Consider the following 27,382-nt stretch of genomic DNA (forward strand, 5'->3'; position numbering starts at 1 on the left):
AAACATTAATGAGCTGTTTTCGTATTAACTAGACGGAGCTGGGTTAGAAATGTCGCACCCACAGCTGTTGCCTTGACTGCAGCTCACGTGGGAACTGGTGGTGGCTACTTGCACAAACGCTATGATTGATGCACAGAGATTTTTGTGGAAATTACCAGGTATTTCTTGCTCTTTTGCAAGCAAGGACCCAGTTGCTGCAAGGGCCGGGTCGCTGCAGCCCATCGCCATTTAGCACACGGCTGGTTTGCAGGAGCTGAGCTCTCCGTCCAGCTGGGAGCACGGGCGGAATTCTTTTGGGAGGCTTTGAAAGGGCTCGGAATGATTTAGGCACTTGGTTTCCTCGGGATTTCAATTAAGCTCGGAAAATGACTCCGGGGAGCCTTCGCTAGGCCGTGCCGGTGTCACGGCTTCGTCCGCCCGGCTCTCGGCGGCGCTGGCTGCCCACGGCTGGCAGAGGGCTCGGGGCCGGCGCAGACTGGTTTTAAAGTGCTTTGAAGTTTCAGAAAGTGCAAACTGTGGTGGCTGCTTGTTGGCAACTTCTCCTGGGAATCCAGCCCAGGATGTTTATTTGAAATAATAGAAATATTTTTTTCTTTATATTATTACTGGTCTGCATAAGGTTACATTGTATCTTTGTAGGCATGCATTTTTCCATACATCATTTTCCATTACGGAAATGCACATCTAGGCTCCAGCAGAACACCTGACCACCCCACTGAACACTGATGCGGATTCATCCCTTTTTGGACGTGTCCCACGAGGAGACTGGAAGTCTGAGCGCTGCGGGTCGTGGCAGGGCTCGGTGAGGACGCTGCTGCCATCACGTCCCAGCTTGCTTCTGCCTGCTGGCCCGTGAACCCCCGTGCCGCCAGCACCCCGGGGTGCCGAGTCACTCACAGCGGCCGCCTGAAGCTGAAACCCGGCGGGATGGCCCAGGGATGCCGGAGGTGGCCGGAAAATCTGAGAAATCTGTACCAAGGGAAGCAGCAGCCGTGCAAACACCATAACCTTTTACAACCAACAAGCTGTTTCCTGCCGGTCAGGCTCTGCAGAAGAATTGCACTTCACTCGCATAGCTCCTGTCCAAACCCCCTCTGGCAGTGCTGGCAGGGAAAAGGGGTCTGAACGTGCCATGCTACCGATTCACATCTCCTCGTGCTGAAAATAAACCCAGCTGGACCACGGTTAGAGTACCAACGCACCGGGCAGAAGAGTGGGTGGCTGCTCAGCCCCCGGGAAAGCCGCGTGTGCTTCCCTCTGCTCTGAAGACCTCAACTGCACAGAAGTCTGGCTTGCATTTTTCAGGTGCTGGGATCTCCATCCTTTAAATATGGAGATTAATTTTATTTTGGAAGCTGGCGCCATCAGTCCCGCAGACCCCCCCAGCACAGCTCACAAAGGACCCACACAATCCTGGGAAACCTGATGTAAAGCACTTTTGTGGTGTGAGAGGTTTTTCAATCACAAACAACTGCAGGGACATCCCAGTCACAAACAGAAACAGATCCCTTTTCACTGTATAACTGATTTGTTACAAGCTGGTCAGCACTTGGCTGTTAATCCAAGCTTCTGGTTCACCCAAGACAGCTTCGTCTTCCCATAGCTGTCGCATTTCTTTAATAAAAAAGAGCTTTGCCTGATTAAAGAAATTGCAAGACCAGTTAATGATAACCATCAGTGGAAAACCCTGCAATGTTACTATCCTCTAAACTTTCTGTCATCAGCTGGAGCTGGGCTGTGTTTAGATGCCCAGAGAAATAGCACTCCCTGAAAAGAACTTAATTCCTGAACTGTTCTCTGTGGTTTGGGTGACAGGGCTGATCACGGCTCTGGTTCTCCACTGCGGCTGCTCTCTGTGTTTCTCTCCCTCAGGCTTCTCACTTGCTCTTCAGCCCCCAGCTGCTGGTAAGGACGGACAGCACTACGGCAGCATCTTCCAGTCCATCCGCGCCGCAGTGGGGACTGAGCTGAGCAGGTTTTACTCCATCTGGCCCTTCCTGCAACACCAGGGTGCACTGAGCTATTCTCAACGGATCTAGAGGTTTTTCACCCTGATACCAAAGGCCAGTGGGTGTTTCAGAACCGTACTTTTTGTGCCGTGCCACCATCTAGTGGTAACTCAACTAGAAACTGCATCAGGAGAAGCAAAGCAGCGTGTGCTGGTCCTCTGTCGCCGGCCTGCCGGGAACCCAAGCTCTGCTCGGGGCAGCACGGATGCAAAGTGCAATTTCATTGTGTCAGGCTGGTGGGAGCACTCTGCTGATGAAGCATAAAAAGCAGCAGATTAACTGCGATGAGGTTTCTCCCACGTGTCATCCTGCTCTGCTTCTCGCTGTAATGAGTTTTTAGACGTGCGCTTGCACTCGATGTTGTTCCGTGGCTCCATCACTTCGGTCCTGCTCGGCTCTGGAGAGCTGCTAATGAAGGAGGGGTGGTGGGAGGGGTGCAGGGGGAGAGAGCACAGGAGAGCCACGCGCACACACACCCACACACGCGCACACGTGCAGCTCCAGTGGGGTTTCCAGGCATTCAGCCCCAGAAAGGCGCTGCATTGCTTTTTAAGCCCCTGAGAACAAAGCAACCCCTGGGTGGGTGGCTGGAAATCACGCTGTGCCCCCCTGTGCTGTGTGATGAGGCAGTCAAATTTGCACAGCACTTTGAAGGAGCTACGTTCTGCCTGGTGTAATTGAGAATAACTGAATAACTGCTTTCCTGGCCTGGAATTGCTCCTTGAACTGCTTTTTTTTTTGGTTTTGTTTTGTTTCAGAGACTGCCCAGCAGAGCCAGCCGTGGGATTCCCCGACTCTGTTTGCCCATTTCTGCACCACCAAGCTGTAAGTCCTTCTTCCAAGACAGGAATATTTGTTCAGGGAGGCTCTAGTTTACTAGTACAGGCTCCTTGCTCTGCCCAAGTTACCTCTCACTGGTGTTAGTGGGAATGCAAGTGATTTGGAGGATCTGTGCTGGGAAACTTGCTTTTGTGGGGATGCACGCAGCCGGGCATTGCTTCGTGCTCAGTATTTGGTGTTTGTGGATGCCGCGGGAGCAGGATACTGTATGGACATCATCTGTGTGAATGAGATAGGCCATTCCTCCCTGCAGCTTATCTCTTTTAGGACAACGTTTCCTTTTCTTCTGCTGCCAGAGACCTTCTGCTTGAAGGCACGCGCTGCATCGAGCTGGGTAAAGGAATCCCAGCTAGCGATGCCCTCAGTGGTGTTCAACCCGCTGTGACCCTGCACTCCCTGCAGCGCCAGGCTTCCTGAAGGACGTTATCTGCAATGAGACCCGAGCTGGGCCGCTAGATTTTGGGGGCATGAGCATAACACCTTCAACTGGATGATGCTCCTGGAGCAAACCCTCACGGTGCCGTTCCCAAAGCACGGCTTCCCAGGCTCATCCAGCCCCACGGCAGGTACCTGCTTCCATCTTCAAATACGCTTGGAGAAAGAGGTGTTAAGCTGCCATGGCATTTCTGATGCAGTGGCAGTCCCCCAGCAGGGCCCAGGGGACACCCACAATATTTCCCCTTAGAGATGAGGTAGATTTTTAAGTTAAAAAAATTCTGTCGCTTCCCTTTGCGTTTGGCATGGCGCCCACGGCAGGGCAATGATGCTCAGGAGCTTTGGCACCTGGAGAGGGGCAGAGCCGCCCCCGTGGGGCCGTGTGTACGTGTGTGTACGTGTGTGTACGTGTGTGTATGTGCGTGTACGTCTGCCCGGGCTCCCACAGGGCACCAGGAGTTGCCCAAGTCTGAAGAATAGATGCAAAGGGGCTAAAAAGCTGATGTAGGCCAGGAGAGGAAGAGATGGCCTCCTCTAATTGTCATCTTTAGGCATTTCAGACATAGCGAGGAAGACCGGGCGGGAAAGGGGATGTTGGACTTGTTTGACCCCCCACCATGGGTGTTTCTCGTGTCTGAGGTATGGACGTGAGACCCTTTCCCGTGGCCACTCTAAAAAATCTCGGAATCTTTGGCCTGGGAAAGCAAAAGCCAATATAACCCTTGTCACAGCTGTAAATGAGATACTCTATGAATTGTCACAGTAAATGAAACCCAGGTTTTGGCTGGGCTGCTGTTTTTTCAGTGCATTTAAGTAAGTAAATGTCTTTTCTGTATTGAAAATGCTGAGGTGGTTCGTTACATGATTAAAGAACATGTTGGACTTGAATGCACTGCGTGGTGCTAACTGAATAATCAAGGTAAGCGGGGATCTTTCAAATCCTCAAGCAGCAAGCTTCAATGACACGGGAGAGATGCAATTATGCTTTAAAAGGAACCTGGCTACGAGCGTGCAGGATATGGCAGGAAAATTTATGCAAAAGAATTTCATGGAAAGGAGCAATTATTTAATCAATAGGACGTGTGAAGTGAAATTTGCTCATCAGTCCTGAATAGAAGCCCAAATAACTGAGGCTCTTAAGGAGATGATACCCGGACCAGGATGGATTTCAGCCAACCGTAAAGGCTGAGAGCCTCGAGCGGGTTTAAGTGAGTTTGATTAATTTCTGTGCAGTTATCAAGTGAGGTTTCAGTCCAGTGACTTCATGATATTTGGCCTTGGATAATGGATGTTGTAACAAGGCTGTACGATTTTGGTGGCAAGTGTACCCCAATCCCACTTCATCAAGATAAAGTTTTAGCAATTGAATTGGTTTTGAGTCTGAAGATGCTGGTTCTTCCTCCCCCAGCATCTCTGCATAATGTTACTTCAATGAAAAAAGCACAGGGAAAAGTCGAACACTTTGCAAAAGAACACAGACATTTGAATTTAATAAATTATAAAATTAAAGATTCTAATTTGTATATACATTTTTAATGTACAAGAAATGGCTATTTCTTGCAATTTCTGTTAAGGCATATGTAAGTGAATGGAAGTTGCATATAGATATTCAGATGATCATAGCTAATATTGTGCATTGTAGGTGAGTAAATAAGATATTAAATGCATTATGTAATAAAATAAAACATAAAACCCTTTGAGTACTGGTAAAGCACCATTTCTAGAATTCTCAAAATATCTGAAAGCATTCTATGGAGATGTTGTGAGACTCTAAATATTGAATGGATATATGAGTATAAAAAGTGATGCATTCATAACAGATTATAAAATTTTTTAAAGGAACGTTGATGAAAAAAATGGCAATAGATTGGAGCCAAAGGAACCAGAACTGGTTTGGGATCTTGGTTTTTGGGTTTTTTTCATGAGAGGCTGTCACTTGGATTTTAAGTTTAGACCAAGAGAAAAATGACAATTCAGAAAGCTGTGTACTTGCATGGTTAGGTCACAAAGTGCACTGCCGAACGGGAGCACATTGCTGAGCTCGCAGAGCTCTGAGATGGTCTCTGCAGGAATATACTTCCTTATAAATCTGCTTTAGTTTCTGGGGATTAGGTTACATTAAACTACCATTCCCTGCTGATTATGTCTCAAAATGCAGTACCTGGGCAACAACAAAATGGTTACAGAAGACACACTACGATGATGCTCTTGCCCAATTACAGCATTGTAGAAAAGAGGAAACCGTTGTCGAAGTTCAACCAACACAAAAATGACCCCAATTTCCACTGCCTGACATGGAATGAAGATCAGCTGAGAGCAAAACCCTATTGCCTTCGGCTGCTTTTTCTTTATGAATAGAGCTCTGCTCTGTGTTTTCCAGTAGAAGTGAGGTACATGTTCTTAGGAAATGACCATCGGGGGAACTGCTGAAAAAAAACACCTTCTGAAAAACTCATGCCAGCTGGAAAAGAAGGCATCTTTCCTGGTCTGAAAAGACTGTTTTCTCCCCCTCATACAGCAAGACTGTAAAAAGGCAGCAGCTGGTGGCTCTGCTCCATAAGGAGATTGACCAGTCTGTGTCCATCAGCGTCTCACTGTCTTGAGCAATCTAGACTGAAGCTACTCCTTCAAATATAATTTCAGCGTTCTCCAAATAACAGCTAGAGAAATCTTCAGTAGAATTAAAACCAGCGAGAAATAAATCAAATTAAATCTCCCAAAAGGTGAGACTGAGAAGGGAGCAAGCCCTTCCCAAAAGCAGATGCCGCTAGGCATTGCATTGGGTTCCTCATCACCAGACCTAGTGTAGCACCACACCCCTTCTGGAGGCTGCTCCAGCTCCAAGATGCAGCAGAAATTTCCACCTTATCTGGAAAAATGCTTTTGGTCTTTTTTTGATTGTGAACTGACTTACTCTGGAGAAAGAACAAAGCAGTCAAGTTTCTGAACTTTGAACCAGCGTTGGAAGTTCAGCCAGGGTGTCCATGCTGCGTGTGAGCGAGCGAACCCTTGCCAATTGACCTTGCCCAGGCTGGAGCAGTCCTGGCCGCAGGGAGACACAGCTGGAAACGCTCAGCACGGAACCACCGAGACCTTTTTAAATGTTGGGCCTCTGCACTGGCCCGGGCCTTTCCTCGTGCTGCTTGCAGAAAGGTCACTTGAAGTTGCACCAAATCGATTCCTGCCCCACTTGCTATTGGGACACAACTTAGAAGTCCTTTGGACCGAAGAGGCTATTTGTAAGACAGCATTTGAGCTGCAGCACTTCCTCCTGTGGCATTTCTTCACGTTGCCTGGTTGACTAAACCTATTCCTGATGCTAAGGAAGAACTGAAGCTATTAGATGGGTTATCTCAGGCTTCTGGAGGTCAGAGAAATGAGTCTCCACAAAGTCCCACAGAGTAAAACTGGTCCTAACCAGGCAGCAAACTTCGACCTCCCCACCTGCGTAACTTCCAGCCCCAACCCCTCTCTGCCCTCGGGTTTGTGAGGGTTTTTCCTAAGTTCATCATATGCTTGGATGTGATTCTAGGCTATGAAAAAGCTGGGGGCTGTGGTTTATTTTTATTGTCCACAGAGCTAAAAGCAGGATAATAACTTGAAGGGGAAAAGATGAGTTTCACACTGACCACATCTGTGGAAAGGAAATGTGGAAGGGAAGAAATACTCACTGTGTCTACAGGCTGGGAGCCCAGCTACAGCTTGTGTCTCCCATGGCACAGCAGCTGGGATGATGTCAATTTAGACACGTCTTCCTTGCTTATAAATAGCATGGTGGGTTTTTTTTCCCTTCAGTATTCATTACTACACTGCTCTGTTTTGCACAGATGTGACCCGACCCTAGGCTGTTAACAAAATTTGTCCTCTCCGTAGGCAGCCACAAATCCCTCGGCACAGGGCTCCTGGGGCCAGCGCCGGGCTTGCCCGTGCATCGTGGCTCTGTAACGGCAGGCAGGCCACGAGCGGGGCCGGGGCGAGCAAAGGCGACCATGTGGGCAACTGAAGATAAGCCACCTTCGACTGCAGGAAAATGCTCCGCGTGTCGTGAGTTAAAGCGTGAGGTGAGACTGCTGCCCCTGCCCAGCCGCTGCTCGGTGCTGCCAAACTGCGGAGCTTTAGTTCTGCTTTTCAAAACCAGAACAGATTACTGCATTGCTTGCGCTGGCTGCTGCTTTCACATCTGCAGCCATGTCTGTTTGGCCCAGATGTTTCCCAGTGCTCTGGACTTTTATCAGGTTCGTTATGCTTCCCGGTCTTCATGGTCTTCAGTGTAACTCCCACCCCTGTACCAGCCGAGCTGCTCCTAAACACTCACTCAAGTATATCACCCTGGTCCTCTGTACAAAGAGACGCTTGATGCCATCACACCAGCTGAAAACATTCTGCTTTCGCTAGTATCTCTGTAAAGTATTTTTCTTAAACCAGGTCTTGTCCTTCAACGACTTCTGGCCACAGTTCAGGCCAGAACAGTTCAACATCTCAGTGCCGCAAAGATTGCTGTTCCTGCTGGCCCTCGCCTCCTTCCCAGCAGGACTGGCTTGTTCTGAAGAGCAGACTGGGCAGCTCATGGTGGTTGTGGGCAGAAGGCAAGGTCGCTGGAAGCCACATGTGGTTCACCTTGCAATACTCCTCAAGCTCTTTGCCAGCCGCTGGGCCACAGAAGAGCTTACACGTTGCTGGAAACTCAGCACAGTTCCAATAATTCTGTGACTATATACAGGCTTGTTACTGGCTCTGCTTCAAACTAAGACCAGCTCAGGCTGGAGGATGAGATCTCACTCTCAGACTGGAAAATCTGAACTAGGAGCCATCAGACCTACCTAGTGGTAGAAGGAGCATTTCAGGGAAGCCCTGGGCTCTGCAGGAGGTTTACCAGCAAAGAGGAAACAAATGGAAGAGTCCAAGCCAGAACACAGGAGAAAAACTGCTCAGATGCCACCCACGGCAGGAACCAGACCACGCTTGCGGACTCTGCGGTGTTAGAGCCAGGCTGAATTCATCTTCTGATCTCCAATGAGGAATTCAAAATGACCTATGAAAACCATGATGACCCTGAGGGGAAAAGGAGTACTCAAAGGGTTGTCAGGTTACACATCTTAAAGTTTCTAGCAGACCTGGTACTGTGAGTATGTGTGTGTGTGTGTGTGGATGTACATGTGTACGTCAAGGCACAGCAAACAGTTGTTCACTTCTGCACCAATAAAGCTGTCCTAAGGAAAGGAAGGTAATACAAAATCATTTCCTCCAAAATAACCTCATCCTATGGGAGAAAAAAAAAATGTTTTCTTAACAAAGCACCAAAGAAAAGGCAACAAGAATCCAGTCATCTTTAAATTAAACAGCATGTGGGTAGAAAACAAATCAGACCAATAAAAAAAAGCACCAACCAACAAAGATCACTGAGGCTGTTGCATTACTGGAACTTAAAAAGCTATCAAAGATATGGATAATTGTAAACAGAAAGACCAGGATGTTGGCAGTCCAAGTTTGCTGGATCTACCCTACTGAATGTCTTGCATGTATTCAAAAGTTTAGGAGAATTCTTTGAAATTGTTTATGGAAATATGTAAACTACTGTTTGCCAGTTTTTAATTTACACATAAATATATGGCTACAGAATTTTCTATATATTTTCTTACACAGTCCCGGTTAAGAAAGCTGTGTAAGCACATGCCTAGCTGTAACCATGAGCAGCTCTACCAAAGTCAGCTAAACTTAGTCTGGCATGTCCTTAAGCACCTTCCTGAACCAGGGGCTGAGTTAGTGCCTGGTTTATGCAATGCACAGAAGCATCACAGGATTGCTGACCACCTGTTTGTCAGTCTTAAAGGGATTTAGTATGTCTTGGGACTGTTTTCCTCCATCCTAAGTGTAACTCCCATTACTATTCCCAAGCATTTTTACACAGGCATAGAAGACTTAAAAGAGCCCATAGACAAGAAACCCGCTAACCTGGCCTAGGTAGTACGGTTTGTTTGGATTCAGTGAAACGCTGTAATGATATTGCACTAATACTCTACCGTACCCTGTAAACCTAGCCGTCAAAGTGTTCAGATTAGCACTTATGAAACAATCTGTCATTTCCATTTATAGTAGGCGTTAGAATTTGGCATCTCTGCCATAGCACCGCTTTGATTTTTCCCCATTTTTAGTCTCTACAACATGGGCAATACTACGCTGTTGGTAACATCTCTATAAGAGAAAAACGTTTGTGCCATATTTCCATTTTAGTTTATTTTCCTAAGAGTCTCTTTTTTCCTTTTCTCAGCAATCAGCTCCTGAATTCTTTGATTCCTTGTCCTTTCATAAGGTATCCTCCTCCGTGTAATGATGTTGTGCTGTGACACTTCGTTATCCAACCCATCGATTTTATAGGGAACATCCACTGCATTGATTTCTGGGTGCTCCTCAGTTGCATTGGAAGGAGGTGCACGTGTTTTGGAAACAAGAGGAGGGCTGGTGGCAGACTGTGTGGTGGACACTCCTGTGGGAGGGCTGAGGGTGGTCAGGAGCTCCTCCTCAATGACATTATTCTTATTTACGTTAGAATCGGTTACATTGCCGTCCTCTGTTATATTGCTGTACATATTACAGGACTTGCAACACAGCTTATTGTAACCGGGAATCGAGCAGTAACGAGAGAGAACCTCCATGCGACAAAACATTGACTTGTCTCCTTGACAATGATCTTCTGAAAGAGAAAAAGGGAACAGATAAATAAAGAGCATCTTCACATTAATCAGAAAAAGAAACACAGCTGAAGCTTTGGCAGTGGGCAGAGGGTTTGGTATTTAAAGTGGGATGGGAAACTGGCAAATGAGCCTTCTACAAGCAGAAGCAGGCTTAATATTAAACCTGAACCTCAACTCACTTCAAGGGATGCACAAGCTGCTCTGAACTCTTTGTGCCAGCCCCATCCATGCTGTAGACCATAACACTGATTTTTGGCTTCACATTCTGCAAGCACTACCCTGAAGACCGTGCAGCCGTGCTGATGTGCGTTCCCACCTGGGCTTAGAGTTCCAAACACACCAATAGTGCTGTGTTGTGCTAATGCTACGTTAAACCCCAGAAGGTCATCAAGGTTTACACTGAGAAATCTTCCCCCCCCCTTTGCTCCTTTTAATGCTTTTCTGCAACCTAACAGGGACTAACCACAGTCAGGGGAATTTACATTTATCTGGACTGTCTCAAGAAAGTCAAGTCTTATTTCTATGCATACCGTGTAACTCTCAGAATTAATCCGTCTCCCATTGGAGTGATTTTTTTTCACTAGGTACCTCTGTTCTGAAAACAGCAGCATTGCCTGAGCATGTCCCTTGCTCGAGAGAAAAGTGGTGCATTTAGCAGAAGACCTTTCTCCTTCTCCTAGAAGGGAGCTGATATTTTCAGAACAACAAACTCCAGTGGGATGGAGCCAAGTGAGTCCGTTAATGACTGGCAGACCCAGTAACAAGTCCTGATTTTTGTGTCACTGACTGGAAAACTGTAATAAAAGAGACACAACGATAATTGATAGGTTTTAAGCTGTTGATAGCTGTTATGACAATCTGCACTAGAATACAGGTGTTACGGCAGATCCTGATCTTGCTGAAATACGGGTGGCAAAATGTAGGCTAAGGCGTTAAAGGGGAACTGCTCAAACTCTTTTACTGTCTGAGAAACATTAACAGACTACTCAGAGATTACTCAAGCCCTTGTGATTTCTGCTCAGAGGAGGCAGAGAACCATACGACTTGGCGGCAGATGGATGGTGAGGGGTTAGCAGGCTCCTTGGAGAGAAAGCTACCTGTCCTCCGTCCTACATACATGCTCTACAGCTCCTGTGCCTCCGGGCTGAAGTGATGGAGCCAGGAACTACCGGGAACTGCAGCGAAGGAAAAATCCCAACATGCAGCCCATGCTGAAAGAAAGAGGAGTCAGAGGCCTTGCAGGAGAGGAGAGGGTTGAGGAGAAAGGCAGACTGACCAACACTTGGCATAAGCCATAACAAAATATTTTCTCTGTGACCAGAGTGCTGAGACAGAGATGAAATCACTTCTGCCTCTCTCCCTGCTCTTACTACATATCCACCTACTCTTACAGTAAAGGATGAGTAACTCCAATTACTCGCCTTTATTTAGAGCGTACCCGAGGGCAGACAGCGTGCTCAAGTCAGCATGTAACTGGCGCTCGTATTTCACCACCCTGTACGAACACTGACTTACCCTGTCAGCAACCTTACAGCAAAGTAGAGAACCAGAGCAGAGTCAGAGATACCAAGTGAACTCAGAAAGCGTAGGTGTCACCTCTTCACTCATCCTCAGTTAGCAAAATAGGGCATTATAGGTGTTTAATTGGCAAACATATCAGTCTAAAATAAACTAATAACTGTTGCTGCTGCCTTAAAGAGCTAGAGCTGGCTGAGAAAGGTGGAAACACCTTCCTTGCGTTGTACGTATGCCCCCATCGTTGCATTTGTTGCAGAAAAGCAAAATTCTGGTTCCTATTTTCAACTGTGTCAGTTCATTTCCATATTTTTCAAATGCTAAACTGAGACGCTGCTGGAAATAAAGAATAACTCCTTCCCTAGAAACCTAAGAATAGAACCTTGGGTTTGGAGACATTTCAAACCAGTCTAAGAGCTGGAACTGTTCGTATCTGCATGCACAACTCTATACAAAGGGCTGCATGTGCCTATACAGCTTTATATATTTTTTACATCCCACGTAGAGTCCCCTTTGGACATTTTGCCCTGTGTTGCATGACCTCAATGCAAGCTTCTCGAAATGGCTTGCAAAATAAAAGCCAATAGGTATAACATATAGATGTAGCTTCAACACGGCAGCTCTGTTCTTGGCTACAAGAACAAGAATCACTACAAGCACCTTTAGAAAAATGCCTTTTTTTCCTATCAAAAATATGTAATGTCAAGCTTAAAAATACATGAAAATAAAAGTGCATTATGTAATATATTTAGCGACATCTGATAAGCTATATAAATAAACTCTGTAACTTATGAATGTCAGAATGAATTTTTTATCCTCTATCCAAACCAAAATATCCAGATTTGCTGAACTTTTATTTATTTTTACTTGCAGTATGCATGACAGACTGGAAGTATATCTTCAAAACATCAGTAAGAAAAAAATAAATCAGTTTCACAGTCACTTTGGTACACATTAGTCTCATAAAAAAATATTGAAAAGCAAACTGAATTGGCACATCTTTAATATTATGTTAAATACATACAAAACACTAATAAAATATCCCTGATAAACCAAAGTGCATATAGACATAGTGCACAATGCCCAGATACCTTATTGCACCATTCTCTATAGCCACCCATCTCTTGAAACATCACTAAACATTGTCTATTTAAAGGTAACAGTCATGAATATATTTATACAGTTAAACACCAATTATTTTACATAACAGTATTCAGTGCCAGATACGTGTCTTTGCTTTTTCACCTTGTCATGTAAATTGTTAACATGTTTCAGGAAATTATCATATTAACAGCAAAATTTAAATATGTGATCACATGATAATGACAAGTTTGAAGTGCTACACTGTTGAAGACCCAAAGATTAAAAAATGCCACTTTTCCAAAGAATACGATCAATGCAATAAGGTAGTAATTTGCTCCAAGACTGCGGTTTTGAAGTTGATACGCTTCTACTATTGGTACTGACTGTCACAAACAGGTTTATGACTTTTGAATTCCAAATCTTCAACACAAACACGGAAGGTGAAGCAAGAATGCCAGTTAATTTTCAGTAAGTCAGGTCACAATCCTGTCTTGATGAAGATATGGATATGCACTGTGCAAATTAACCTCGGATTAAATTTACTGCCTTCTAATAGTTATCATTCAAGTAAAAACACTCCTTATGAAGATTAACTCAAGGTACCAGTGTACCGTTTATAGTTAAAGCTGGATCTGGTAAATCAATGCCATTTACATTTCAACATTAAGGCATTTTTCTAAAATTCTTCTTCTAAGCAAAAAAAGCAATAAAAATTGAGGTAATTCTGTAGTAGTTCACACTGTTATGTTTGCCAGTTGACACATCTATAGAGCATACACACACACGCACACGTACAACCGTACCAGTCAAGTCAGACATGCACATGGTGAAAAAAGACCAAAGATGTAATGAGTATAAACAGCTCCGTGCTGAGCAGCTGGAGACATCGTAGTCGATGAAAACATCATATTGCCTCCACCAGGTTAAGAAAAACACTACCACGCAACCTTCAACATGGACCATGCCTGTTCTGCTTCGGGTTTGTTTCTAAAGTGAAAATACGCAAAGCTGGCAAAAACTGTGTGATGGAAAAAATGTATGCAGCTTTTCTCAGGGAAAAATACTTCAGTCCACCACCAGGAGTTTGGTGAGAGCAGACGGTATCGTAGCAGCACAGAAAGTACCGACAGAAACTGAGCTTCTGCTTCCCGGTGAGCCCTCCATGGGTTCCAAACGCAAATGTGAGGGTCAGGAATAAAACATGAGCAGCAAGGGTGAGTAAAGCAATGGCACCGCAAAGGAAAATGGAATGAAAAAATTCTTTCACTCATCAGACTACCCTGTCAGCGAACTGAAACTAGAGAGTTATGAGATTTAGGGGTTTTAGATAAAGGAGAACTTAGCACTACAAGGTGTCATTATTGTGATGTGATCACATTCACAATAAGTTCTCGGTTTTGCTATCAAACTGAACATCATGAACCATTAAGAGCCTTTTTTCACCATCACCAAGCAACAAGCAAACCGATCCCAGCTCCCTTTCAGAGGACTGCAACATACTGTGGAGATCCAACTTCACACATCCAACACTTCAAGACCTCCACCACTTGTGCTACGCAAGCTCCAGAGAAGAAAGACACCGAGCACCAAGTGCCTGGTGTGAAAAAAAGATTCAGCCCAAGATTTAAACTTGGCAGAGTCAAGGGAACTTTCCGCATAGAGAGAAGAAGAGAGCAAAAGGCAAAGTCCACATTCGATGTGGCATGCATTTAAGGGCAAAGGCAGAGTTATAAATGGGTCTTTTACTTGAAGAGATTTTCTGGATGGGATAGTCTGGATCAGGTCTTGACAGCCATTGTATCATGTAGGTTTTCTTTGAAGGATCAGAAACATTTCCTTGAATAAAGGAGAAAAAAAAAAAAGATGTAACACAAGATATATTAGTATTAAGCAGCTGACCTGTCGTTAGTGGACAAGCTAAGAGACTGAGTGGGCTCCGATGGTGAAGGAGCCCAAGGAAGGACTGTGACCAGGCTGTGCAGCGTTGGGCACAGGGTGCTGTTTTGCCAGTTTGCTACAACTCATGCCCAGCACTTGACAGCCAAACTGAAGACAGCCTGAAGGCCAGTTTTCCAGCAGTACTTCTCAGAGCAGCAGTCCTACAATACATCCAGTCTCGTTTAGTTATACTGTCTTTTTTAAATTGTTGTATTGGAGACCGTAATTGACAGCTAGTTCTAATTAATTAGGAAATCAAAAGTTACCCTGAGAAATACATCAGGAATAAAAGAAAAATACAAATTACTTAATAATAGGAATACGTGAAATGATCTCACAAGTATCATTTCCAAACAGCTGAAAAGCTAACAATGATAAAGGCATTACTGATCTGGATTCAGTAGGAACAAATTTATTATAGCTTAAAACAATTGAGTTAGATAAGCCCTGAAGACAACTTGCACTTGACAGAATGGAAAAGAAGCCTGGGATTGTCAGTGGAGGTGGAGAAAGTAAAGAGACATCTTTATAGACGATGCCTTCAATTAGCCACAACCCACCAGCCTCTTGCCAAGTCCAGCACGTCTCGGGGGCGCAGGGCTGGATTCAGGCAGCGCTTCTCACCCAGGGGAGCTGTCATCTGCTGGCTGGTTCCAGCCACCACCGCTGTGCTGAGGTCTGCCCCAGCCTCTCACGCCATCCTGGGGCAAGCGGTGAGAACAACCACGTGCCCGAGGCGGCCAGCGGCCACACAACAGCTCTGCATTTGGAAAGTCTGCTCAAAACCAGGGCTATGGAGAACTGCCAGCCCAGGTAGACGTAGCACCCAAGTATAAATTTGATGAAGGCATTTCAAATAAACGGAATCAATGTAATTTTTTTCAGCAAGTAATATACGCTAGAGAAGACAAGCACTTACTTGGACACGGAGGTAGTCTGCAAACCCTTACAGTCTCTGGTTTATTTTCCTTACAAAGGCCAATAGCATTGTCCCTGGTCCGGCACAGAACCGGGCGATCCTGTGTGCCGTTGCCACAGCTGACAGAGCACTGAAAGGAGATGCACCAGTTAAACCCCCAGTCACCCTTTGGAAACAACAGATTAGAAATTATTTTTTACATTTTAAACCACTGCCCTTGATTTGAGCCAACATGGTACATGATTTGAACCACCACAGCACCTACAGAAAACTAAATGAGCACCACTGCTTTTTGTGATATACCAATGACTGTGAATCACTCCAAGAAAGAGTTTATTGCAAACGGGAGGCATTTATTCACAGTGTGCACCAGGGATGGCATCGCTTGTGATACCTATTCAACCCAGAGAGGATAAAAATTGTTTGTGCTTATTTGCGCAGCACAGTTCCAAAATGAAATGTATCTCCAAAGGCAGCCACGGTTTTTAAACAATTTAACGGAGAAATGCTGTGATGAACTGCAAGGATCCTACGTATCAAAATTGTAAGAACAATTCAATGTTGCATTATGCTACTCACATTTCTTGCCTTTTTATGACTGCAAAGGCTTGCAAATAGGAATACAGGGAGCTGCTTAGTGCTCTAGTAAATACTTTAGCAAAAAACAGTCAGTGCACAGTGGCATTGCATTTCTTGCTCACACAGTGAGTTAGCCAAAGAGCCAGGGATGGAAAGCACAAACTGCCCAGCTCCTGACAGTTGTTATAGGAGTGACTGAATCCTGTTTTGCCCACAGCAATGGCAAACAAAAAAGGTTTCCACAGTAAACTAGGGAACAACTCTGTCCTTTGGCTTACGGACAGAACCTTTTGAGACTGAGCAGCTAAATCAGCTGAAGGGCTTTACATCAAAGATGCTCGCACCTTTGAATCTCCACGAGTGCTGGTGCCTAACTTCCTTAGGTGCCCTTAATCACCGTGTCTGAAGACTTTAAAGTCTTCTTTACTTGAAAGAAAAGAAAACAGTGATCAAAGAATTAATTGCCCTTCTCTCAGCTTAAGTCAACAGGTAATTGATTGTGAGCACAATAAAGAGCAGGTAGAAGTCAGCTTTCCTGATGCTGACATCTTAGAGGGGTGGCTCATGAGGTCTGGGTCACCCAGCACCACCACAGGATGGCTTTACTGGCTGTTTCACTGCCACCACCTCTTCATCGGACTCATTTTCTGTGGCGTTAGCAGCAGTGGAAGCAACACATCCTCTGTGTAGGTATTAGTTTATTGTGTCAATGCATTTGAACAGAAAGCACAGAACAAACTCCAAGATTTTCTCCCCTGCATTGTAAGAAATTAGTTGCTTAAGACCTCCAGAAAGAGACTGACCTGTGACCAGGGTCCTATTCTCCACTGCGCTGGGCAAAGCTCCCGGTTGCAAGGCCTCCTGCCTTCTGGACGGTCGTTGTTGCAGTACTTGGTATGAACAGACCGATTTGTATTATCGTGTAGGGGTTGGATACATCGGACAGATCGCACTTGATATCCTGTTTTCCCACAACTTTTGCTGCAAGGCTCCCATTCTCCTGTAACCCAGCTGGGTTAGTGAAAAGAGAATAAGGTGAGTAAAATTCTCTCTCCCCTGAATTAGGCAAGGTCAAACTGTCTGTTGGACTGTAACTCTTAAACATAGGTTTAACAGGATGTTAATACTGCTTCTGATATGGAAAAAGAAGATATGAAAAACCATAAGCAGTTATGGCGAGGGTTATTTGACCATATCCCTGAAAAATCAGTCATAAACCCCAGATCCTTAAAGTGACTCTTTCTCATTATCCCTGAGATAAGCATTATTCTTACTTTGCTCCATTTGCTTTGATATTAAGCTAGCCCTTCCAAGACTGCACATAAAAAAATCTGGTAGTTTTTATGTCAAAAGCAGCCACCCAAGGCTTGCTGCTGAGCTTCCCAGGTCTTGGTGCATGAGCTGTGCCTTGTCTCATAATGTAGGCAGACCTCAGCATGCACCAGCCATCCCCACAGCTGGTTCCCACTGGAGTGAATCCAAAACATCTGGGCTAGAAACGTAGCTCCAGCCTGGCCCATATCTGGATACTCCATGGACCACATCCCTGGTCATGCTAGACACCATCTGCTGAAGCACCAGCAAACCCAGCTACAGCGCCAGTGCTGAGTGTGCTGAGCTCGGGCAAGTCGGGGTCCTCAGCATCATAAATGTCTGGTTTTGGGGAAGGCAACACTCTGCTGAAAATCAGAAGGTCTTAGTTCATAAATCGATTTGGCCAGTGAAAAACGTCACCTACGGTTTGTAATGTGGCACAGCTGAAAACTTTGCTGATGATTCAAACTGGCTCAAGAATTACAGCTATAAATGGTAAGGGACTTAGAGAAGAGCAACAAGGACAGACAGAACCAGAGGAAATTTATGTAGACTACTGAAAGCTTGGTTATAATCAAGTAAGTGAAGGTATACAGCAGTCTATAAATATTTAGAGAATGCAGAGATCTGCAAGAAGGAAATATTGTTCAATGTAAACAGTATTCATGAGATAAACTTAACCAAAAAATATATATAGTCTGAAGAAATATCCTGAGTTTGAAGCAACTGTCCTAAAGTATGCATAAAATTCTGGTTTTAGAAATAATCAAGAAATAGCAAGGGCACAAGGCAATGCACTAAATGCCCGAGTGAGACAAAAAGTGGCAATTTCACCCAACTTTCTCTTTGCGGCCTATTGAAATTACACAGCTGTGGAGGAAGGCGAGTGCTGTGCAGCACAAAGCCATGAATCCTAAGGTGATTTCTGAGACCAAGATGATTTTTTCCCAGCCCTGAAGAAGCAGCATATCACTGTAGTGGGTATCACAGAGCTTCATAAAGCCTCTTAAATCATTGCCTCTCCTATGTAGAAGTGCAAAATGCTCCGATGTCATTCTGTGGAAACAGAGGTGACCGAAACATTCAGGAATCCAAGTGCAATTTTGGATCCTATTGAGTCTTTGTGATACCTGGGTCCAATTATATTTGCAACTGAAAGAAGAATACAGTCCTTTCCAGAGAGCCTGAGATACGGTTAGGTCATTACTTCAGCTCCAATAAATAAATGTTAAACCCGGACCCATGCTGAGTTTATGGGGAACAGTTTCTTGACTTTTCTCTCTTTCAAATCCTTTTTGAAAGGAAGTTAGGAAATATTGTGTGGTATGTTCTACTTATTCGCTGTGCTTCCTGGAATCTAGACTTGGTCCCCAGAGATCAGAGCTGGGATCAACATACTCCTTTCTTGTTGCAGTAGCAACACGAGGAATATATGAGTCCCACATGTGGCACGACTAACCTGCCGCCAGTCAAAAAAAGCGCTTGTAAAATGTGAATTAAAATATTTACAACACTTTACTGTGTATAGCAAAGATGAAGGTACAATAAGCACACCATGCTGTACGAGGGCAGCCAGAAAAATCTCACAGGTTGTCCTGGTTTCAGCAGGGATAGAGTTAATTTTCTTCCTAGCAGCTGGTATGGTGCTGTGTTTTGGAGTTAGGATGAGAATAATGTCGATAACACACTAATATTTTAGTTGTTGCCAAGCAGTCAAGGAATTGCCCTGCCAACAAGAAGGCGGGGGGTGCACAAGAAGCTGGGGGGGGACACAGCTGGGACTGCTGACCCAAATTGACCAAAGGGATATTCCATACCGCATGACATCATGCTCAGTGTATAACTGCGGGTTGGCCAGGAGGCACGCGGCTCAGGAACTAGCTGAGCATTGGCTTCAGGTGGTGAGCAACTGTGCTGTGCATCACTTGTTTTGTATATTCTATTATTATTATTATTATTATTATTATTACTACTACTACTATTATTATCATTATTATCATCGTCATTACCATCATCATCATTATCATCATCATCACCTTCCTTTTCTGTCCTATTAAACTGTCATTATCTCAACCACAAGTTTTAACGTTTTCTTTTCAATTCTCTTGCCCATCCCACTGGGGACGGGGAGTGAGCAAATGCTGTTTTAGCTGCCTGCCGGGTTAAACCACAACACAGGTCAAATATTTTTCCCTGTGTTTGAATGTCCAAAAATACGCTGTGAACATCAGGAACATTTGGATTTGAGAGGCTGTATGACATTGGTTTTCTTATGTAGCACTCTGTAAATTTCTTCTTACATAGTTAATTCACACTGTGTAAAATCAGCTGGTATAAATTGAATTTATGTCTATTTTTTTATTACCTCAAGATTGCCTGAACACAAATGTCTGGATCAAGACAGGACTTCTTTTCTAATCCAACTTATTTCAGAAGGAATGGGAACCAGCAGTCCCAGAAACAGTTTTTCTACAAGCAGAATATAGCATCACATCCTTACAGTCCTGGGTCTCTGTGATGAGGTGAAGCTTAAGTCACCTTCTCTGAGGTGACAAGTGCTAGCTGGGCATAATGCCACCGAGCAGTGCTGGTGGGCAGTGATGCTTACATGGGCTGGGAGCACTCCTGGAGGTTGCACACCCTGCGAATGGGCTTAGGCTTTTGGATCAACTCGCAATAACTCCGATGAACCATCTTGTGGTCTGTCTTCCTCCGGCAGCCGTATTTTGTGAATTGGTAGCCTGAAGAAAGACACTCCTCTTATTTTCAGCACTGGTAGATCTTACATAGGACTCAGGTTTCAAACAAACTGCACATACACTGTCAGAGGTTGCAGTTGGAACAACAGGTGAACATGCTACAAAAGGAACTGTAAATCGCACCGAATAAACACTTACTCATGTAGATTTAGCACCTAGAATTACTCATCATCAGGCTATAATGAGAAAAACAACATCTAGCATTTCAAAAATGTTCTGCAAACCTCCACAGCCACATTCAGGGGCTGCAACCTGCCCATCAGCCTGGTGAACAGCATCAGGGTCTACACCTGGCCCAAGCAAGGGTCTTCCCATTGCAAGGTCCACATCACAGGATGCAGATTTACTAAGGGCTGCCCCGTGGCACCTTGAGGTTTGGCACCCTCACAGCTTGGAGACCCTCATCCAAATCTTGCATATTTGTACAATTTTTCAGTTTCATAAACATAAATCAGAAATGGGCCACCCCAGATCTGCACTTAAAACCATTTAAGTCAGATTTTTAACTCCATTTTCTATTTATTTATCCATTTCTTAACTTAAAACCCTCCCATATTCCTGGTCTCCCTAATGTCTTGTGGCAATGAATTCCACACATGGTGTTCGTTCTTTCAGTTTTCTCTTAATCAGTTTTGAAGGCTTTGGGGTTTTGTTTTTACCTCCTCCACAAGGTCTGGAACATTGGGACCATTTCTTCAAAGCCCATTCATATGACACCGAGTCCTCTTCCAAAACATTATTGTTATCTACGTTCAAGGAATCTTCATGGATCATGTACTTGTAAGTCAAAGATATCTTGGCACCACCGTGAGGAATCACCTAGTAAGCAAAACAGATGTAGGGAAAAAAGATTTGAAAGATTGATATCAGAAGCTATGCGAGATGATGTGAAATAGCAATCATCATGGCTCAGATATAAAAACACTCCCGGAGGGATTTAAACCTTTTAGCTGCACTCAACACTTTTTTTTTTTTTTCCTGATGAAAAAGTATCTCTGTCCTTATGACACAGAGTTTCTAAACTGCATATTAAGAAAGACTGTTGTTGATTTAGACTGATTTTTCTTGCCAGCATTGGACTGACTTCACGATACTAAATTTTTTCCATATCCCATAATAAAGGAAGGAAATGTTGTACTAAAATGACACTAAAAGACAAGGCAATTCAAATGCACAGATAACTGAAAGCGGTGAAGAAAATTGCTTATATTTCTGATAAAACACAACTATTCTTATGATAATCCAGGGAATTCTGTGAAGCCTGTTACTTAATCCTGACAGAAATATAAACTATTCAGAGTTTTCACTATCACACTGCACTAAGACAAACGCAAGAAAACAGAACTCAATGTAAATAAAGTGCAAAATATTGGTCCTTTGAAAACAGAATAGTTATTCCTCCTCTGACATTCAGCTGGTGTAGACCAACACACTACAGCTGCCTGCAGAGGGATTCTGAATCAACCTGCCCCTACTCATTGTAGTCTGTTGTTTGCTGGTTTGCAATGAAAAAAGAATATAGTCGGGTGGGTTTGGGAGCTGCAGAACTGGCTGTGCCCCGACAAAGCGAGCCTGAGAGCACAAGAATCCTGCATCTGCCTTTGCAGGATACATTTTCAAAACATGGACGGGAGGAGGAGCTATTAGATCTCTTTGGTACAAACCATTTTGACCTTTTTTTTAACTAGTGCTGACATGTCAGATACGATACGTAAGCTGGAGAGTCTTTATGCAGTGGCCACTCACTAGGCTCTCCACAGGAAATAATCAGGAGAGTTGGTTGCTCAACACATAAGCCTGAGTTATAATAACTCTTGCACAGAGCAATGAATTAGGAAAAAAGAATTAAAATACATCTTCTATTGTCTTCTAATTGAAGCAGATGTCTTGTTGTAACTCACAAGAGGGATCTAAAATATATTATAGCACGTTATGGCTCTGTAACCCTGACATTGTGTTCCGTGGAAGATGGTTTTCATTTGACTTACCAGAATCACTATTCCATTACGCAGAGGCCCCATGGTCTGCACGGTTTCTCTATCATCATCATTCCGATATTCCCACTCCACACCCATGTCAATAAATACTTTAGAGTCTGGCACATAGTTGTCTTCGCTTAGAATGAATTTCCCTGTTTCACGATTTTTAATTGCTAGGAACAACACAAGAAAAGTGAATATGAGAGGTTCACCTCTGCGTTTTGTTCTGTTCTTGTCCCAGTGGAAGAAGCAGAAAAGGCCAGTGTGCATTTTCCCTCCGTTCCCTCACAGGTTTGGAAAGACTTTTTCAGGTGCTTCACTCAACTGCCAACTCTTTCCTGCTCAGCTCCAGAAACATCAATTGTCCTTTTATTTTCTTTTTCATAGCCTGCCTTGCCAGAGAAATGAGGCCAACGCGACTGCACTGCGTGCGTCCATCTGCCTGCTCCCGACTAACAACTTCTGAATCCACTGGCCAAATCCAAGCCAATTTGACAGCCGGTGGGGGTCCCAGGGCTACTCGGCTCTTTGACATGTTGTAAGGCAGCTCAGGGGGCTATTACTGCTCCATGAGAGAAAGGCTACTGGGCTAACCCCCAGCGGGTCCCCACAGCGAGAGAGAGACGCTAGAAACTGTATTCCTTCTCCTGCTCAGATCCAGCCCTGACACCGACACAGCCCTGCTTAAGCTCGTGCTGCTTTGCAGGCGCCTGCCACTGCGCACAGGGCCTGGTTCCTCTGGTGCAGCTGCAGTCAGTGCCCCATCCCTCACCCGGAGAGACTTCAGCCACCTTTGTATTAGGACCATTGGTTTTCTCCTGAGATGAAAATTTGCTCTCCTCTTTAGAAGAAGCAGGGACTATTTGTTATTTACCACCAGATTTTAACTTCCTTCTCTCTCTAGTAGCTACCTGAGCATCCTGCTCCCTCAGCGCTGGCCTCAGCAGAGACCGAGCTGTTCGTGTCCCCTGTGCATCGCTTACCCCCCACCGAAAGAAGAACCTCGTCTGAGTCGGCGAGCGATCGCTCTCCTGGTCCACGGGGCGAGGCTGCACTGAGCAGCCAGGGAAGCGTTTGCTGGTGAGAAGTTGGGATGACTCACGACACAATTAGCAGGCCATTCGCTGTGAATCTACTTCCAATTAATAACAGCCTACTAGACACTGCTTCGCATTGATTACTGGGCACTGCGAGGAGCGGATTTCAATTACTCTCCAAGCTGCGTGATTGATTGGGCAGCCTTGCGTCAATACTGTTAGCAACGGGGCAGAACCTGAAACGGATTTGGATGTAGCTGGGAAATGACCGAGGATGGGAAGCACATTACGAAAGACGCACGCGAAGATAATGCATTGCATCCCATAATGTAATTCAGCTCCTCTCCCAGCAGCTTTCACACATGCACATGCCAATGCGGGGATCTTTTGGCTAGGACACGGGGGAATACGGCACGGGGAAATCAAATTGCCAACCAAGTTTCCTAATTTCACATACTTAACAGAGGTATGTGGTGTGGGAGGATAATGGGTAAACAAACGCATAAACACACTGTCAGGCTCCAGAGACAAAAATAAACAGCAGAAAAGAATATTCCGACTGAAAATTTTCCTACTTGTTACATACTTACCAAGATTATGACTGGTGGCGTCTGTTTCCTGTATAAGTAAATGTCTTGCTCCAACAGGAATTTCAAACATCTTAATGTGCCCTTTATTGTAGTATTTGAAGAGATAGTAACTGGTTAGTAGGCCACAAACAGGAAGAGTCTGTCTTAGTTTTTAAAATAAATCTTGTTTTCTAAAAGCAGTGTGTATTACAGCAAGCTGAACCTAATCCAGCATCATTCCCATCCCTATTTCTGTGCCAGGTGATGGAACACAACAGGGACAAAGGGCTTTGGGTCAGAAGAAAAATGCCTTAAGTATCATCAACAGACTTTTGCTTCAGAATAAAACGGGCTTTGAGTGCCATACACACCCACAGAGCGAGACCATGCAAGCTCCCATCTGACGGTGAGTGATGACGACGTATTATTGCAGGACTCCAGTGACTCTGAGTGACATAGGCAGCACAAATCAGTCCAGAGCTCTTCAACAAGGAGCACTGAAGGCCTCCTCTAGGCATGCACAAGCTCTGATATCAGTATTAACTGACCGCTGGACAAAAGTCTTATTTTCAAATTCTAGACACATCTCATGTAAAGTCCAGAGAGTTTACTGGAATTAGTGATGCTGTAAATGATTTGTGATTGCTCTAGTACTTTCCATGAATCAGAAGAGGTCAAACAAAAATACCCTGAATTCCCCAGGACAAAACACACCGAGCGCACTGACCTTGTTTCTTTGGTACTCTTGAAAATGTTCCTTTCACCACTTTGCAATGGGAATTATCTCCTCCACAAACACCACACTTATCTTCCTGCTTCGTGGAACCTATGACCCTGTCGCACCCAACTTTCTGTGCACAAAAGAGAAACACAGTCATTCTTATTTATCCACGCTTCAATTCAAATGAGCCTTCACTTCAGATATCAAAACCCAGAATTCTGCTTCAGCAAAGAAGTACAGATTATAACATTTTCTGGAAGATCAACATCTAAACAGATTTTAATACTTCCAGTCCCTGTAATAGCTGTCAATCTGGTGATTATATTTTTATATTATGCTTCACAGTGGTCCTCTTACTGAAGGAAAGCAGCACGGTTAAAGAAAAGCTCTTAAACCTCAGCTTATCTTAAAGCAGGTGCTTAAATTCCAGGAGAATCAAGGCATCTATGTGAGGATAAGCACCTCCACCAGTGCTTTGCTAAGTCAGAGCCTCTAATTCTGTCGAAAGATGACCCGTGGCAGATCCCAACTTACAGGAACTGTCATTGATTTTTTAAAAATAGCATGATCAAACACAGAGAGAATGCACATCAGCCGTATCTTAACACCACTTTCCTTGAAAGCTGCTGCATGTTCCTATTTCATTGTACATTCCACCCCCACTAAACCTCAGCAGGAAAAGCTTTCGTTGAAAGCTAATTGTAATAGTTCATCTTAAAATACTGCATTAAATATTACTTGTGTAGGTAGGCGCTGTTGGAATTGAGTCACATGCAATGTGATGGCAACTGTGAATATCACACATAATATTGTGACAATAATCCTAATGAAATCTCCTTATTGCCCAAAGCGTTATTATACTTACTGAAACAGTCATTCTTGGAGAGAAAAGCAAGCTACCATTTTAATTGTTTTCACAACACTAACGTCTGGAGCAAGCCATCACAAGCTTACCAAGCACTCTCCCCGCACGCAGATGCTGTAAGCGTCTTTGTAGGAGCAGCGGGTCCCATCATGCACCATCCTTTTCATATACACCACATCCCCTGTTTCCTTTGATTCGCAATACAGGTGGCACCTTTCCTTAGCTGGAAAATAAAATGACCCAAATTGTGCGTGTTCAGCTCTAACAGTTTAGTTGCTGACTTTGTGAATAGCACTTTCAATCGCGTTAGCAATCCCTTCACCCTTGCATACATCACGGAACACAATATGGTACCCATAAATCATTGGTGCTTATCCCCTTTCAAAGGCTGTGTGATCATTTGGGAACTGCTGAATCATAAAGCGCCCATGTGTCATCATTAAGAGACAGTCTTAAAAATAACAGATCGTTTACTTTGATGGGGGGCACCTATTTAATCCTTTGTTGGATGATGCAATCTGGCAGAGGTTTCCGCAGTCTGCTACAGGACTACCTGTGAGAGATGCAGGTTTCTGCATCGGTTTCTCCTGCACTGCACTTAAATCTGAAAAAAACAAAAGTCACTTTGTCATTAAAAGCAGCCGGAGTGAATCTGGCGTCCAAAATGCCTTCAGAGACAGCTGGGCCATACTGTTTCCTCCTATACATAAAGTTAATTCTCCTTCATTGTTGTATTTATGATAGTTTAAACCATTAAACAAGATGAGATGTCAAAGAGATTCAGAAAAAAACATTTTTTACTGCTAGCACATGCACAAACAGCCAGACAAGCGTACCTCTTTCTCCTAATCTGTTCCAATGAGCTAAGAACAAAAAATAAAGCTGAAATGACTAGACAGTGGCTGAATAAAGTTGTATTCCACCAGTGTATTTCATTTTGCCCATATCTCTTGCTGTCCCCAGCCCTATAATAGGGGCTATGCTTTCCTTGGCAGTGAAGAGCAGATGGCCTTTCTGTTAGATGAAACAAATAAAGATTCTGCTATTTCAACATGATGGGACTCTTTTCCCACCATTTAAACCAAAAACGACCTTTCCATTATAGCAATTCAATTAAAATAAACCTTCACAGGCCCTTTGCATTCTTCCCCCGTACAGTTCCATGGCCTCTGCCCTCTTTTAATAAAGTCCTTGTTATTGCTGTTGATGTCCTCATGGTCTCATTGGGTACTGGTACATCAGAGACCTTTGTTACTGCTCCTGAACAATGCAGACATGTCATGCTAGAAATGTGGGGTCTAGACTATTAAAACAGGTACTTTACTTCTCTTATGCAGATTCTTAATAGGGGACTATTAAGATGATCATAATCATGGACCTAATGGATTTGCATGTAGTAGAAACATTAAACTAAGCACAAGACACAGGTGTGTACCTGCACACGCCCTGCATGTACCCGCACCCACCCCACGCATACCATACATTCACTGCACGCGATTAAATGAAAATATCAGGTCTGACTGGCTGCCAACAACTCCATACAAGGGCTTTAATTTAGACAGTGTTCTCTTCCCGTTGCTCCATGGGAACAGTACATTTGCAAGTGCCATTAAATTGGACCGTGTTAATTGCAAAGAATTATTTTCTTTCTATTCACTGGTGTTGGGAATAGTAGAGGTGCAGGAGCATGGACCATGTGCCTGTCCGTTCCCTGCTCCCCATGTGTTTCCTTCTCATTTAACTGATGCCAGGAGCTAACAGCCAATGTCACTCTACACCACCCTGGTAGTTCCAGGGCACAGCGGTGGCTGGGAGACGGGGAGCTCAGGGGGCTTGGAGCTGGAGAGAGGTCATGGCACGGTGCAGCACTGGGGTGCTAAAGCTTGTGTACCCCAGCTTGATGGCTTTTCTCTGGCCACAGGATGAGATGTTCCTCTCTGTCCCCATCACATACACAATGTGCCAGACACGTCCAGCTGAGCTGCATGTGAAGTGTATGGATTTATGTCGCTTTTGAGCCATGACTGCATTATCTGCACAAAGTATGTCACTGATATGCCTTATCTTTACAAAAGGGAGTTTAAAATCTGTTAGAGTTCAAGCATAAGCCACCCTCTGGCCTTGTTTT

At 44.4% G+C, this 27,382-nt stretch overlaps 1 protein-coding gene across 8 annotated transcripts in view; it reads right to left on the minus strand.

The window, feature by feature from the left end:
• Nucleotides 1-4,798: 4,798 nt before the first annotated feature.
• The window catches only part of ADAMTS2 (ADAM metallopeptidase with thrombospondin type 1 motif 2), a 264,978-nt gene continuing 242,394 nt past the window's right edge, over nt 4,799-27,382 (minus strand). For 7 of the 8 annotated variants that reach the window (XM_054841268.1, XM_054841266.1, XM_054841267.1 and 4 more), the window contains 10 exons: nt 25,344-25,477; nt 24,396-24,519; nt 23,690-23,770; nt 22,072-22,235; nt 20,743-20,902; nt 19,933-20,065; nt 16,814-17,021; nt 15,432-15,561; nt 14,321-14,410; nt 4,799-9,975 (listed from right to left, as the gene is read on the minus strand). In XM_054841268.1, coding sequence (XP_054697243.1) covers nt 9,512-9,975; nt 14,321-14,410; nt 15,432-15,561; nt 16,814-17,021; nt 19,933-20,065; nt 20,743-20,902; nt 22,072-22,235; nt 23,690-23,770; nt 24,396-24,519; nt 25,344-25,477 — 1,688 coding nt within the window. In that variant the 3' untranslated portion in view covers nt 4,799-9,511. The remainder of the gene's footprint in view (nt 9,976-14,320; nt 14,411-15,431; nt 15,562-16,813; nt 17,022-19,932; nt 20,066-20,742; nt 20,903-22,071; nt 22,236-23,689; nt 23,771-24,395; nt 24,520-25,343; nt 25,478-27,382) is intronic. The other variant, XM_054841263.1, reaches the window with a different exon arrangement.

The sequence above is a fragment of the Grus americana genome, chromosome 14 (assembly GCF_028858705.1).
Source record: "Grus americana isolate bGruAme1 chromosome 14, bGruAme1.mat, whole genome shotgun sequence".
NCBI classification, from domain to species: domain Eukaryota; kingdom Metazoa; phylum Chordata; class Aves; order Gruiformes; family Gruidae; genus Grus; species Grus americana.